The 16,777-nt window shown below is 39.8% G+C and overlaps 1 protein-coding gene across 3 annotated transcripts in view; it reads left to right on the top strand.

Moving 5' to 3' along the window:
- RAD51B (RAD51 paralog B) overlaps positions 1-16,777 on the top strand; it is a 365,975-nt gene that overhangs the window by 229,127 nt on the left and 120,071 nt on the right. The window contains exon 9 of one of the 3 annotated variants that reach the window (XM_066321378.1): positions 8,403-8,481. The exons of 1 other annotated variant lie outside the window; for it this stretch is intronic. In XM_066321378.1, the coding sequence (XP_066177475.1) occupies positions 8,403-8,481 (79 nt within the window). Of the gene's footprint in view, positions 1-1,075; positions 1,772-8,402; positions 8,482-16,777 lie in introns of those variants that run through there. One more of the 3 variants, XM_066321377.1, reaches the window with a different exon arrangement.

The following is a 16,777-nucleotide window of genomic DNA, read 5'->3' as shown; positions in this document are numbered from 1 at the left end:
ACAGCAGAAGGGAGGGCAGAAAAAACAGTTATGAAGTCTTCTGGGATATCTGATGCAAAATCAACTTTGTTGTTTTCCTTACTGGCTTTTTCCTGGGCTCTATTGCAGCTGAAAAAACAACCCTTCTGATCTACAATAAGAAGGGAAATTCTGGCGTGAAGATTGTCCACCCAGTCAATTTGGCACAATTATGGGAAAGATATGCTTAGCTTAGCACTGATTTTATTAGTACAAGAGTCTAATCAAACCTTGAGTGATAGTACTCTTCGTGTTGAGTGACCCTGTCAATGGTGTAGGCTTCCTTCTCAGTTCTCATCCTCTTTGAAGTGAATGTGGTGTTCCTGAAGAGTTCTCCTGAAATGCACCAGCTGTTAGCAAAGCTTGTTCCCTGCAATAGGACAGCAACATGAATTAACAAAATGTCCCAGCAAGCCAGCATTGTTTCAGTAAAGGCCACAAGTGTAATGAGAGCCAGACTTCTGCCACAGATCTCTGGTATTCAGTCAGTAGACCTGAATTCCAAAATATTTATTGACTCTGAATGTAGATTTGCTTTTCATTCAGTCCCCAGTGCACATGTATGCATTTTGTCAGTACAGTAGACAATAATATGATTCTAGGAGAAAAGGTAGTGTAAGAAAAAGCTTGACATAGAATAAAATAAAAAGAGAAGAATCTGTTCATTGATAAGAAACTGACATACTTTAAAGGAGGCTTCAAATAGTTTTATTTATGTTCCTCAGTCATTGCTAAAAAACAATTTCTTGTAATAGTTTCCATAAAAATATAGAGACAAAAGTGGTTGTGTTTCCAGTCTAAATGAAAATTATGTATTAAATGTTAATACAGCTGATTTTCACAAGTATTTCATTGAAATATCTTAGTCAATTCGTTTTGTTAAAAGAATTAGTTTTCCATTATAAAATCATAGTTTTTCTATCATGTGAGAGCTGATAGCTCAGTCAAAATCATCTTATTATTTCACCGTTTGGTAGTTTATCATCCTGGCATTTTGATAACTAATTTGATATAAGACTCTGTCCCCTTCATCATCTTTTCTTTTTTTTTTTGGGAGGACACTGGCTTGATTTCTGGTTGTCAGAATCCTTTGGAAAGTTCATCCAATGTATTTTCCAATTCATCGCTTTCCTGGCTATTGAATGGAAGTGTCCCAACAATTACTATTTTCTGCTGGGCTTCTATAATCAATTCTGTGATTCATCTCTTCCATAAAGCTTATAAACAATATAATGTATTAATAAAAATGCTTTCTCTAACTAAAGCAAATATTAATGTGCAGTATCTCTGCAGTCATCATCAATTCTCTCAAAGCCTTTTGTTTATCAACTGCTCGCTTTGTCTCACATTTATCTTCCTTTATCTAATCTAATGGCATCTGTCCAATTTGTATTCACTTTTCATCAAGGTGATGTATTTCCTCTGACATAGTACCTTTGTGTTCTTAGTGTGTCTCATGGCAGAAATGATTTTTCAGTCATTTAGTATTTATTCTACATTGATGTCAAATAATAAATATTTATTACAAACCCCTTGACAGGGAAATGTGATGCTAGAAAGAAAAGAAAGGAAACTAAGATTTTACGATTTTATAGAGGTTAGATTTGGCAAAACTTGAAATTGCTTTCATTTTTATTTCCCTCATGTATCTCTATCATTTGCACTTTACAGGGACAGCAGCATAAAAATAACTGCAGATGGATTTTACATTCCATTCCAGAAGCTCATGGGTAGCTCATTCGGAAGTGTCATAGAAAGACTCAGTACTGTTTCATCATTTTTCTATGTCTGTTTTCTATTAATTTTGCTATTTAAAAAAATAATTTTTGTAACCAAAATGCCTGCGAATTTCTTTCACCTATTACTTACTGTTGCTGTTTACTCATCTCAAAATGTGCATTACTTTTGTTGCAACTTTAACTGCATTGAAGTGTTAATAGGAAAAATAAATTGGTGGAGTTTGGATTCATTTTTGATTCCATGATTAAATTGTGTTTATAACTAAAGGAGTGTCTTTCACTTGTCTGGCTAGGAAACAGTGCAATAAATTCCTTTACATACATCAGGAACATAGTTGGAGTTCCATTTTCCTTTCTTTTCCTGAAGTGAAAAAGGAACCAAGGAAATCTTTTACATTAGGCTGAAAATTTAGGTTCACGGTCTTAAGTTTTATAAAGTAGGATTGTGGAAAGAGATCTGTGTTTCAGCTTGTTACTAAATTCTGAATTCAGATCCAGGTTCAGATAATACATCTATCTGTACTCTCCCCAATTTTCAGCCAGGAGTGATTTAGAATTGAAACAAGGCATACAACTTGAATATATGTGAGTTTTACAAATTCCTATTCTGCCTGTGCTGCGTGCTTCTGAATTATTCTGGAAGATCCCATGTGTTCTCCACATCCTCAGGTGGCTCTTAGGAATCTTACGGAGAGGAGCAGATGCTCAGCAGAAGATATAGATGAGAAGACTTTAAATTACAGATTCTGTATTTGAAAACCAGCAAATTTTTCTTGGTTTATTCACCATAAAGATCCTTAGCTGCATGTCAGCCATCAAAGGACATTGTTAGTATGTATGCATCGTTCCAACTCTGTCAGCATAAAACATGGGTTGGCAGGGCTTTGATGCTGTCAGGAAGCCCACAGGACTTGAAGAGACTTAATAGGTCATGAAGTGCTCTCCAGGCACTGTTTCATATCCCTTTCATAAATATTTTAACCTGAATCCTAAAAACAAAGATTAACTTTTTAGCTTTGCCTCTTTGAGTTGAAGGCTCTTCCAGAGTCTCACTTTATTGATAGTTATGAACTTGAAAATTTCCAGCCAAAATGTCTTCATGGCTGCAAATCTGTTCTTCTGCCAGTGTTGTCAGTTTGAGAAGTTCTTCTTTTTCTTCCTGCTTCATTCTCTCATTTCCTCTCTCCCCATTCACTTACACACTTCATTTTTGCCAGATTCACTGAGCTAACATTTTTCTAGTGCCATCTCAGATGATCACTTCAGTCTCCTCATCAGCATTCAGCCTATCTCTTGCAGTCTGGGTTCATAAGTGACCTGTACAGTACACAGTCTCCCAAATTAAACCTTGCTCCTGTCATATATAGCAACACCAGGTATCCGTGGTTTTACCAGGTGTATGTGGTGGTGCACTGTACAAATGGATCTGCCACTGTCTTGACTACATCACCTTACTGGTCAATCTAAGTGAGATACTAATATCTCAGGTACACCCAGGAAGTGTCTTCTTTCCAATAACTGACTCTTTCCCCCTTTGTCTTACAGTTTCTGTGCTTATCCTTGTTTTCTTCATTACCAGTTCCCATTTTGCAGTGTTTAAAGCTTTACAGAGATCCAAAGAGATGAGTTCAAATTTATAGCAGACTTCTAAAAAGAAGTCAAAGAAGTATATCTGCATGTACAAGTGCATGTATATCTGGCATGACATCCGTGGGGTTTTTTACCCCATTTTCCAAGACTTTAGTTTATGGAATCATAGAATATCCTGAGTTGGAAGGAACTCTTAAGGATCACAGAGTCCAGCTCCTGGCCCTGCACAGGACATCCCAAGGATCACACCCTATGCCTGAGAGTGTTGCCCAAATGCTTCTTGAACTCTGTCAGGCTGGTGCTCTGACTGCTTCCCTGGGGAGCCTCTTCCCATGCCCAACCACCCTCTGGACGAAGAATTTTGTTATAATATCTGACCTAAACCTTTTCTGACAAAACTTCAGCCATTCCATCCTGTCACTGGTCACCAGAGGGAGGAGATTGGTTCCTGCCCCTCCTCTTCTCCTCATGAGAATGTTGCAATGAGGCCCCCCCTCAGTCTCCTCTTCTCCAGCCAAATAGACCAAGTGACCTCAGCTGCTCCTCATGCATATTCCCCTTAAGATGCTTCACAATCTTTGTAGCCTTCCTTTGGACACTCTCTTACAGCTTTGTGTACTTCTTACACTGTGGCTCCCAAAACTGCCCCCAACACTCAAGGTGAGGCCACCTCAGTGCAGAGCAGAGTAGGACAATCCCCTCCCTTGCCCAGCTGGTGATGCTGTGCCCAGTGCCCCCCAGGGCAAGGTTGGCACTCCTGGCTGCCAGGGCACTGCTGGCTCATGTTCATTTTGCCACTGATCAGGACCACCAGGTCCCTCTCTGCAGTGCTGCTCTCCAGCCTCTCGTTCCCCAGTCTGTCCTTACCCAATGGTTGCCCCATCCTGGGTGCAGAATTCAGCACTGTCTGTTGTTAAACTTGGTAATTTCCCAGTCCCCTAATTTTTCAAGGTTTCTCTGCAGGTTCTTCTTGTCTCTAAGGGAGTCAACAGCTCCTCACAATGTAGTATTATCAGCAAATTTACTTATTATTCCTTTGAGTCCTGTGTCCATGTTGTGTTATTTCTCATTTCAAAATTTCTTCTAAAAGCCCTGCATGGTACTATCAGGTTACACACATCAACTCACTAATTTACTTTTTTTTTTCCCCTCTTCTTTAAGGGTTTGCTAAGTTTGCTGGTTCTCAGTTATGTTGCATCATCTTCAAGTTCATAGAAAAGTGACAAATACTAGCTATCAGACCTAAATTCATATGCTGTATATTAGGATGGTTTCCTGATAGAGATTATCTACTTCTGCTGAATGTGCTAAATTCCTGGAGTTTTGTTCCACTCAGTTGTTATTTTTACATCAATGTGATATGGATAATTCTCATTACCTGCCTTTTCTTCTTTTTCAGTATTGTCCTACTGGAGGAAAAAGGATTATTTTTTCACTGATATCTAGGAATATATTTAATCACTATGCCAATGTAATTTCATTATAAATCCAACATTTATTTCTTTTTTGCTATTGTTAATAATCTTTCTATAGTCAACGTTACCTTTATTTTTTGTAATACTTGAGTTATACTTCTACTTCCTGGCCTTCAAAACATAATTTTCTTTTTTTTTTAATATGTATTTCCTTCCATGCTTTATAACTTCTTTGTCTATATGTAAGAACTTGCTCTATGCTGACTGTTCCAGCTAGAGGATAGTTTGCAATGAACTTTCACAGTTTTTTGGTTTTCCTTGAAAAACAAATCTAAATGCACATTTACATATTTTTTTTTTTTTAATGTTATGTTAAATACTATAGTTTGATGTTATACAAATAAAGTCTATGTACTCTATCTGGTTGTGAAATATGCAGCTGTACTTTAAAGGTTTTTTTCTCAGTGGGCAAACCTTCAAAATAAAGCAATACCTTTGAATATTCTGAGCTGTTTCCATTTCACTGAAAAGGAAGCTGATTCGGAGTCTCACATGTAGCTGTGCAGCAGCCGCCTTTCAGAGGGGCTCTGTGATGTGCTGCTGAAAGGATGTGATTTATTGTATTTTTTCATTGCTATACATAGCTATGCACATATTGTAACTGAATAAAAATGCAGTAACAGAATGTACATAGAGTTATTTCAATGTCTATCCATGTGCACGTACAACTGTGCCTACTACGTATATAGGTCAGTATTTATGTGCAGAGTAGTGCATGGAATGCCAAAAATTTGACCTTAGATGTCAGAATTGTAACTGTTTCCCTTCAGGCCTTTCCAATTAAACAGACAGCTGTTGTGGGAGACTCTACCTGAGTGTTTGCACAGTTTTTCCACCTCAACCTCTCCCTTGCGTTTTCAGAGCTGACGGAGTGTGCTAGGCACCTGGAGGTGACTATGCTTCACTCTACTTTCTTCTGGGCAGTCTTCCTTCTGCTGTGTCTATGGTAACCAGGGACAGGACCTGAGGAAATGGCCTGAAGTTGTCTCAGAGGAGGTTTAGGTTAGCTGTTGGAGTAAAGTTCATCATGCAGAGGGTGATTGGGCACTGGAACAGGCTCCCGAGGGCATGGTCACAGCACCAAGCCTGTTCAAGTTCAGGAAGTGTTTAGGACAATGCTCTCAGGCACACGGTGTGACTCTTGGGGATGGTCCTGTGTGGAGCTAGAAGTTGGATTTGGTGATCCTTGTACATCCCTTCCAGCTCAGCTTATTCTGTGATAATGACAGGCAAGGGAATTCAGGTTTTGTTAGAGTGCATCAGGCTTGTGGGATGTGCCTTGCCCCTCTTTTCTCCAGAAGATAAACCCAGAGAGAGTGGTAATTAACATGGAAGAGGGGAAAGTGCTACTACAGCAATTTTCCTACCTGGAGTACTCACGAAATAATCACAGTATCATATCCTGAGGTGGTTTTGCCAGCTTCATAAAACAGAAAAGAAAACATTGACATTTTTGACTGGTCTGATATTCTCCAACTGTATTTGTCATCTTTATGTGCCTGCCTTTATTTTTCACTTTAAAAGAAGAAGGAAGAGTGTTTGGTTTAAATGCTGCAGCCCATAAAATTGTTAGCTAGCTGTAGGTAATAATGGTTATGTTTGAAGAACCAGATACGGGACATTTTTAGTTCAGCCCAGATCAGAATCAGATGAGAAAGAGTTGCAAAACTAAGCAACTAAGCATGGTCCTGTCAGCAGATTGCATACAAATACAAATGAAACCACCTACTCTACAGATACCTTAGCATTTAAAGTGCTACAGGAAAATCACATGAGCCTTGATGCTGCAGCAGAATTTGCTGTCAAATCGTTTGGATACTCAAAGACACTGCAGAGCTCAAACTTCTGGTGCTTGATACTGCTATTCTCACGTTTAGGAATAAATATCCCAGTTATGTATGTCTGTATATTATTCAATACTATCTGACTTTGCAGGGACACGTGAGCAGTTTTGGTGAAGGTGAACTTCCTTGTTATCCTTGTAGTCTCTCTTGGATTTTGTGAAACCTGCTCACTGCTTCCTCACTGACTGATAGGCACCACCAACCAGAATTCATATGCAGTGACCCTTACAAGTGTTTCCATGTTTGGCAGAATTAGGGCATGCCCTTTGGAAATAATGGGGTTTTTATCTGTATTTGGATGTATCTGAGAGAAGGCTGATTATCATGGGCTGCAGTATCTGACAGGGCTTTGGGAATTTAGGCACTGAGGTGTGTGAGGTTCCACAGCATGCTGCCCAACAGGCCACACAGAGGGCTTGGATGAAATCAGTGCACTGAAAGGGAGCTGGCAGGCTGGCTCTGTGTCCTCAGCCTTCAGAACTCAGGCTCTGCCAGACTTACCTGCTGGGAGCACATCCCTGCCCAAGCTCAGCAGAAGCTGAAGGGAAACTATCCACCCAAACTATATCCCCAGGGAACGAGAAGGCAGGAAGGCTCTCCCAGAATACATGGCCACCACTGGGAGAGCTGGTTTCTAGATCCCAGCCTTTTCTAGCTGTGTAAGAGGTGAGCAAGAGCCATGTTTCAGGTTTGTTCAGCAGCTCTGTGCTGGAGGCAGAGCAGCAGCACGCTCTCTGCTTCAGCCGCTGCTGTCAGTGATGTCTGCAGGGCCATGTGGGCGCCATCAGATCAGTGTTTGTGCTGATCACATTTTGGGCAGAGTGTATTAAATTTGTCATTAAAATGTCACTTTCATGCAGGTGACAGAATAAGGGTTATTTTAGGCAAGCTATGGAAGAACAGTCCTTGGCAATGAGCAAAAATCCAATAGGAAAGTGATAAAGCTTGGCACATTTGTGTGAGTTTGCCACCTGCAGGTCTCACATTCCATACTCTGCTAACAAGCCCATTTCTGTCTCTGTAGCTCTGCTGCAGCTTATCTTCCATGGAGGACAATTCTACCATAGTGGAGCCAGGGAGCTTGGTTTATTTCTGGTGTCACCCTAACACCAAGCTAAATTCAATTGTGCTGTACACCCACCCCGAGAGAATTCCGGTTCCTATTCTGATATTTCAAGGACAAGATCCTTGAGTAAAGCTTGACATGGTCATGACCCATTTTGCAGAAAAGGACATCCAGATACTTGCAATGACATGTTACCATCACCAGTGTGATGACCCATGAGTGGGCATGCTGCTTCCAGGGGTGAAGATAGTGGGTGGAGTTCTTGGAGAAGCCAAGGGAGCATATCTGTGGAATGGCTAATGGCAATTAAAAATTGCCTGTATATGGCAGTAGCAGTTTTGTTCAAAATGGTCTCTGAGTGCAAAAGCCTGAACCAGCAGAAATGGATAAGCTTAACAGGATGCCAGCAGGACAAGGAAAACCTACAGCTTTCATGACGGTGTTTTTTCAGGACCTGTAAATCCTTTTAAAATTGCAGCATGATCTATATATGTGTGTGAGAAGATCTCAACTACTTACAAGTCACAGGGCCAGATCAATAACTACATGTTGTTTCTGAAGTGTGCTTTACTACTTCTGGAAGTTAAATCTGGTGTGATGTTTTTGCAGATTTGAGCTTTGATCAGTATGTTATAAAGATCCATACTTACATCATACATTTGTTTTGCAGCTCCTGGTTGCTAAATCCCCTGTTGCTCCATTCTCCACTTTTTTCTACACCGTTGAGAAATCAGGCTTGGTTCTTCAGGGTAAGACCAGAGCATTGTTGTTTTGCCTTTTCAATTAGTATTTTAAGCAGACTGAATGTAGATAACGACAACTATTGTTGAAAATGGTGCTGCTTATACTGAATTAAAACCCCAAACATTTAAATATTCTTTTTAATAAGGGGAGTATTCTGCAAATTCACTGTTTTTTCTTGGATTACACTAAATTAATTCTTGCATATTGCCATGGATCTAGACATGGGCCCTGAAATTAACCAGGGCTCTCTGTTTTCCTCCAAGGTAAAGTAGAATGGTTTAGGTAAGGTGGGGTCCTATGGGATAGGTTTCTTCAGGAGAAACATACCCATCTATCATTAATGACCTGCTCTAATAAATGGCTCTTCTTTAGCAAATGGCTTGGCATCAGTAAAATACAGGAAATTAGTATCTGATTTCTATTTTTGTGATCATTTTAATGCTAATGTCCTATGGTCTTAAATTATCCTCAGATTCTCTAGGATATAAAGTGGTATACTGAAAAGCTGGATATTACTGCCATGCTGACAGGGAACTAGGATTCCTCATGGCTGTGTCCTGAATCATGTACTTTTAAACATAACAAAGAGGAAAATGTAACTCTTCATTTATTTTCCCATTTATTCCAACAAACATCCTTACTTTTTGACAAACATTGATAGATCAATTTTGTTGAGTTGGTGTCTTTTGATATGCAGCCTGGCTCCTTATCACTGCATCAGTTCAACAGACTGAGTAAAACTTGTCAGTGCCTGTCACTTTCTGTTCAGAGAGGACACTGTGATATGCAGCCAGGGCAATAAGACAAGTGAGTATAGCTGGTTCTCAGTTTCCAGTCGTGGAGAATCACTGATCCCCTGAGGCACTATGGACATTTTAAGGGATGTGAACAGTTCTCCTCCTGCTGATTGCACATTTCTCACATTCAAACAGGCTGTACCAGACTAATGACTTATTTCTATTTCCTAGTGATTCAATATGCCTACATCTAAGGTGATTGCAAAAGTGTCAGAAAACAAAAGAAATGAAAATGTTTTATGGGGCATTTTTGCTTCCATTTGATACATCTACATAATTGTAATGCAGGGAGGTGTCTATAAAGTGTTTTCTAAGCCTTTGAATACTATTTTCATCATATTCTTAGATAGCATTTTGGGCACTTGATATGCTTTATTTGGTACCAGTAATTGTAAAAGACTACAGGAACTAGAAACAATTTTTATTAGTTTAAACTGAGCTTACTTCCAAGAGTTGGTCTTGACATGTTTTGTTTCAGCATAGGGCAGATGATAAGCTACTTTTCTATCCTGGATATTTTGAGTTACATAGATGTTTCTTGTCATTATTAAGAAAGGCAGACAATTTCCTGCTCTGTCCTCAAGCACTAATGTAGTGAAACTTTGGGAAAGAAAATTTTCCCATTTCAGAAACAGGGAGCATTTGTTCAGAGATAATCTTAATTTTTTCAGCTCTTCTCTGTGAGCCATGAATATAGCTTTCCCAGGACTGAACCATACCTTTAATGAACAAATGGGCCTGGTTGCACATAATGATGATGGATGGCTGAGGAGGATATCACTGTATTAAAAGTGTGGCAATTGCTCTTTTCCCTTTACCAATGTTTCTAGGGTGTACATTTAAAATATTGTTCACCATTTTTCTACGAACAGATGAAATACCAGTTTGGATTTCTTTACGTAATTGATGTCTTGATATCGTTCTTTGTGCATCTTGAAAGGCAACTAGAATGTCTTCTCTGTGTGAGCCTTTTATTACTTTCTGACTACATCATTATGTTTCTATTTTAGATATTTTTCTCCGAGATGCATAGCAAGGAAGGGCATGATTCCCCTGATAATGTGCCCTAGACTCTTTTACAGAGACTTATAAGCACTTTCACATGAACCATCTCACTGATTTGTAAAAGTAAATATTGCATGGTCTCATCCCACATTTCAGTGATCATTACTTCTGTGGAAAGAGGAAGTGAGCAAATCACCAGGAAATGTCTGGTTTAGATAAGATGCAGAAAGCAGCACCAGGCTGCCTTGTTCAAGAGAGGCTAGAGTTTTTCTGAGAGTTGTACTTGGTGCTTTTCTCCAAAGGGAAGCTGGATGAAGGTAAGATGACAGTAAGGCAACTAGCCACTGGCCAGCCGGTGACTGCTTGAGGGACATCACATTGCGCTAACAAGTGGAATCTGTCCCGCAGCCTGATTGCAAAGGCAACTCTCCCATTCAGGCTTTGTTGTTTAATTCCCTTGGTGTCAGGAGGTGAGCACATTCAGGGTGGCTGATGGGAACAAGTGGATGGATGTGGGAACTGGTGAGAAGCAGCAGCTGGCTGAAGTGCCCAGGATTCTTTCTTTTTACTCAGGGGGTCCCATCCCGGGACCATTAACCAATAGGCCATAAACAAATTGATATCGGAAAATGTGGCTGGAAGCTCCCTGATTAGTGAGGGTGAATGGGGAATGAAAGACAAAGTGAAAGTGTGATTTAACAGTTCCACAAGCAATTTCCATTGCCACCTCTGAGGGATTAGATGTGTGGAATAGGCTAAAAAAAAAAAAAGAAAAAAGAGGAGGAGCTCCCTCCCGCTTTGTTCTGTGGGCTGAGGATAATAAAACGGCAGGAGAGGCAGTGCGGCTAGTTAGGGATTTCACAGGCTGCTATTTGATGCAGTTTAAGGAGCCCTTCTGCTATTGTTGCGGTTAAAATGGGAAGCGGAACTGTTCTCCATTTGCAAAAATCTCCAGCGTCCTCAGGAAGAGGGCTGAGAGCAAAAGGCTATTAAGATGGTAATGCTGCCCCATTTGGAGGAGTGTATCAAAATCCTCTTTGTCAATGTAAATTGCTGCTCTGTTTCCCTGGTATCTTTGCATCTCATGGCCTCAGTGCAAGCACAGAAATTTTTGGAGGGGACCCTAGTGAAGGCAGAACTTCTCTTTTATTGTCAGAGGAGATCTCTAGGCTGCCCAAGAGTCCCTTGGAGAAAACTTCTTTGCTTTTATAAGCTTGAAGTGTTCAGAGATTAGGAGAATCCATTTATGCACTCACTCTTTTATTTCCACTTTCAGACTAGAGAAATGAAATGTGATGATTGAAAAGCAAGATTGGACAGTCAGAAATTTAGCAAGACAAGTCTTCAGCCTCCTCCTTTCATTGCTTCAGATTACTCTGTGCTATAGAGGGAGTGGACTGCAACCCCAAAAATACCCTTAGTTGCCTTTACACTGCAATGCAATGTCATGTTATGTTCTGCCATGCTGTATGGTGTCATTCTTTGATGAACCTGAATTGTGAGTGCAGAATCCAGTCTGACAGCCACTCTCTATTTTGTAGAGTTCTTAGACAAAAAGGCAGAAACCTGGTTCTAAACACTGCAAAATATTGGATTTTTTACTGTCAGCTTGTGTTTGCCGTTCTAAGAACTTGCTGTGTCTTCCCTGTTTCAATATACCAGTTGCAGTGAATTAAGTCATACCATTAAAAAGAGGAATAAAACTAAAAGAACCGCAGATCTAATTTAAGAGTGCAAGTTGTAAGATGATTTTTCTCACTGGCTATGATATAATTTCTGTTTTGATTGGAAATTGCTGGCTGGTAATTCTGTTCTGGTATAACAGTCCGAAGAAATTTTGAGCTGCTCTTGCCTAATTGTAGTTTCATTGAAGTTCAATGTAGCACATACTGGGTGCTGAACTAGATGATGCTACTTAGCTTTGTGTACACATATATGAAAAAGATAGGCTGAATGAAACTGATTTGAAGCTGTATTCTGTGGGTGATCATCCAAGTCTACCTTTAAGAGGAGCAGTGTTCTGGGGTATAAATACAAGGCAGCAACAAGCCTAGCTGTTACCTACCAACAGCTCAACTGTTTGTGGAAGTCTCATTCCATCTTACTTGAGCAAATGCCTTCTGTTTCCGAGAGGATGGTGCTTTGAAAGGAGACAGGGACACGGTGGCTGTTTGCCAGCTGAAGAGTCTACTGGGAGTGAGTGCTTTAACTAAGTGATTAACATTGCTCTTCGCAGAATAAACCTCAGAAGTACTGAAAACATAAGGCAAATTATATTAGTGAGCTAGGACTTGCTTTTGAGTAATGATACAGTTTCATAGGGTTTAAAGATGGATAGAATTATCGATTCATCCAAACTGACCTCCCATGTATCATACATGTTTCCTTCAGGTACCTGATAGCTTTGTTCCACTGAATCATTTCTTCTAGAAAAGCAGTCACTTATTTGCAGACATAAAGAAATGTGAGTTCCTGGTTTGCCTTCACCGTGTTTTCAAGTTTTATCTACCTTGCTGCAAAACCCTTCTTCTGTATTTCAGATTAGAGTTTGTCTGCCTTCAGCTTTTGGCCTCAGTTTTGTCATGACCTTCAGTGCTAAAAAAAGCACTGTTGCTGGTAAACGGTTGCCATTTTTCATGAGTGCACTTGGCGTTATGATTTATCTTGCTGTATTTTACTCTTCCTTTTTGAAAGAAAGGTATAACTGTCTGTAAATTTAACCTCAAAAGTTTGTGTCTCCTGCTGACTGGCTCCCCTCACCACTCAAAGAAAGAATAGGATACCTTGTATTGTCAAAGGGAAGAGTTTGGGGATTGTGCCACAGGACTGGATAATTCGTTGATTAATCCACCCTTTCTGCTGCCCTCTTTTCCACTGCACACAACCTGTCTGAACACAAACGTGCTCACCTTGCATGTGATGTCCTATTGAGGCAGGCAACTTACTATATGTAGAAACAAAAGAATGTGGCACTTGGATGAGAGTGTCTTATGTTTCACAGTAATAATGGAAAAATATCTAGTAAGAGCTAAATCTAGGGAAACCTTGGTGCATTATGTTTCATTTGTCACTAAGGTAATGAAAGAGACTCGTTTTGATCCCAGAATAGCGTAGAGTCTAGGATTGTAGTGCAGCATGGCAAACTGTCTCCAAAGTGTTATAACTAATTTCTATGGCTGAAGCAAGTGAAAAGTGCCTCATTTTATTTTGTAAAGAAACAAGTAGTGAGGTAGAAAAGGAATTCTGAAAGAAAGGGCAGCATTATTTGTATTGTATTGTGTGGGTTTGAACAGTGAAAGACAATTATTTACTGCATCAAAAGCTTTTATTCAATTGAAGAACTGTAACTATAAAGTGACCTTTGTCTGGAGCAACATGGATATAATCTGTAAAATGAAGCAGGGTTGTACTTGATGTGTGAATGGGTAGAAGACAGATTAATGGGAATAGAGTTGTGCATTGCTATTGAGATGGTAAAAGATTTGCAGTGCCACTGGTGATTTCCAGCCCTATTGGAGGGATAAAGATGGACTGATCATTGTTAGGATCTCTGTGGGGTGGAACCGTTTTTGCTGTATTCCCCACAGGACACTGAAAGTCTCATGCTATTTCTAACAGGTTTGTAATAATGAGAGCAAAGAAGCACTATCAGTCTGTAGGTTAAGTTCATCCTGGGAGTAAGGCATGAGGAAGAAATAAGACTGCCATCATCCCAATGCCTGCAACATCACCCACACAGATATAGCAGACATTCAATGAAAATGTCCTTTTGTTCAGGCAATTGATGGCATTTTGAGGAGTGAGTTACTAAACTTGGCCCAGAAATGGTATTTTCTTGGGTGAGAGTGTCCTCCTCATTAGATGGGTTTATGGGAATTGCACTGCTGAAGCATTGCTGGAGTAGCCAAACTCCACAACTGTCAGATGAAGGAGGGCAGAGAAACAGAGTACAGATGCAAAACCAACTAAAAAGGTTAATGATGAGAAGTGGAAGGGAAACATTTTAATGGTGAAGGAAGACTAGAGGCGTCTTGTATTTAGATCCAGTAGAAACCAAATAAACTGTCATTTCAATAAAATTAAATGTTTTTCTATACAAACATGACCTTCCACATAGTGGCATAGTAGATAGGCAGTAGATAGTGAAGTTTCTGGCCGTACTTTTTCCTGTGAGTTTAACTTGTGAGAGGATATTATGCTGGATAAATCCAGTTTAGTGCAATGTTTTTAATTACCTTCTTATTTCTAAAGATGCGTGTAAAAGTACTGTAGATACAGTGCTGCTGTCTTGCACTTGAAAGCCAAACATGTCCCTAAATGCTTTACTAGATTGCAACTGAAGTGCCAGCATTTAATTTGTCTGAAGTTCTACTAAATGTAATACAAAAAAAAGCTTAAGTGCAAGTGACGTGCCAAATCTGTTCTCGTTTACACAAGTGCGAATCAAACCTAATTTCTTTTAACCCAGTGTTCTTAAAACAATGAGCTGAAGAGGTAAGTCTGTTCCCCTCTTTTCAAGCCTGGCATAGGCTTCTTGGGACAGGATGATCTCACTTCAGAGAAATCTTCTCCATACCAGGCTCTCTGTAATGAATTCCTGATCAAAGTGGGCTGCTCCCCTGGGTTTTCAGCATAGTGCTAAAGCAAATGGCCTTTTTTCCAAAAGGCTTTTAACATAAGGAGTGTAATTGTCTGTTGATTAGAGGTAGTGTCTGTGATTTGTGACAATATATTGTTCTGGGAACTGAACACGGTCGTGGAAGACTAAGACTTTACTAGTAATTGCCTGGATTTAGTATAGATGTTATGTCTTTCAAGCTACAGGTTTGTAAAATAAGGTCAAATATACCTAAGATGGACTTAATATTCTTAAGTGAACATTAAGTGAACATATTCGTAAGTAGCAGGCCAAATAAATGTCTGTTCAAAAACATGTTTTTCAGCCAGAGTAAAGTCTCATGCTTTTGTGTGCAGCTTATGAAAGTAAAAGACAGTTAAGTCTCACTGAGATATTTTCTTTTCTCACATAGGCACAACTAAGTTTCTTTTGCTGTCCTCAAAGGTTATGTCTGTACTGGCTTCACCACTAACTTGTTTGGTTAAGTCATCACTGATGTAATTTGATCTTGTGAAAATACAGTTAACAATAGAGGACAATGACCCAAATTACTTACCCTTGGTAATGCATGCAACTTTTCTTTAGCTATATCAATTTATATATTATTAAAAGCTTGTAAAATCCCTAAGTGTACAGCCTGTTTTCCAAAGAGAAATGCCGGACACTTTATTGTTCTCTCTGCTGAGGAGATCCAAGAGTTACCTACAGTCTAAACTCTGGAAGTCTCCAGAGTGCAATTCTGTGTAGGCAAGCACGCTTGAATAGCACTTTAGATACTAAACTAGAAAACTTTGCCTGAGGAGATGCTTACTGGCACAGGGATAACACTTTACAAATAGGGCTTCCACTGCTTTGACCCCAGTACTGTTTTTCTTTGAAACTTTCTCTATGTTTCAAGAATTAACGCACCCTGAACAGCCTCATGTATCTCTACATCTGATGCTCTGACTTGCCCTGTCACAGATTTAAATTATCTTCTCATATAATCTTAAAACTATCTTGATAAGATGGAATAGGAATATATAGCATTTTCTTAGAAACAGGCACATGTTATAAACCCTCTTGGCAAACAGTGGTTTCAATGCTTTTTCTCATTACAGTCATTCCCTAAAATTCGTAATATTGGGCTGTTACTGTAAAGTATTTTCTGCAGAGTTCCTTTGAACTTTATTACTGCTCCTCAGTGTCACTGTTGTAATTAAACCAAACCTGGTCCTTTGTCATTCAGTTCTGTGAGGACCCCTGGAAAACTTCTGAGATTAAATTTCAGGGCCAGATAGTTAAGGAAGCATTTTAGGCGTAAGAGAGGCAACAAGGTCAGTCAGCAGTTTGCTAGAGTGTGGTGCATCAGCCCAGGCTGTTCCTTGGTTTGCCACCTGAATAACCCTAGAGGGTCTGCCTTAGGGCTCAGCACACAGGCAAGGCGGCACAAGCCTGCAGGGGCGAAGAGGAAGCAAAGGCAAATGATGCTACAATTAACAGTTCAACAAAAGATGTTGAAAATATTTTACTTCACTGTCCACTGTATCTCATTTTCATTTCAACTTCCTAGTTTTTCAACCACAGAAACATCTATCCATACAATCCAATGCTGTGTGAAGGTGCACTTCCCAGAAGCAGCAGCTGAGATGTGAGGAGGGATGTTTCTAGAAAATGCTGGGTAATATTAGACTCTGAATAGCCTGAACTGCGTGCTGTGTGCTATTATGGAGACGTCAGCTGAGATATGCCTTACTATTCAGTGAATAGGCTTAGAATAAACCAGCTGAAATCCAAGGTTGTGAACACCAAGTGTTGCATTGCTGAAGATGTTTTGGGTGAATTTAGGGATAGGATGAGATTCTTTCTTAGTAGCATGTATATCACATTCCTCCTTCAGGC

Source organism: Sylvia atricapilla, chromosome 6, assembly GCF_009819655.1.
Source record: "Sylvia atricapilla isolate bSylAtr1 chromosome 6, bSylAtr1.pri, whole genome shotgun sequence".
In the NCBI taxonomy this organism is placed as follows: Eukaryota; Metazoa; Chordata; class Aves; order Passeriformes; family Sylviidae; genus Sylvia; species Sylvia atricapilla.
Note: the sequence above shows the minus strand (reverse complement) of the source record. Positions and strands in the feature narration are given on the sequence as shown.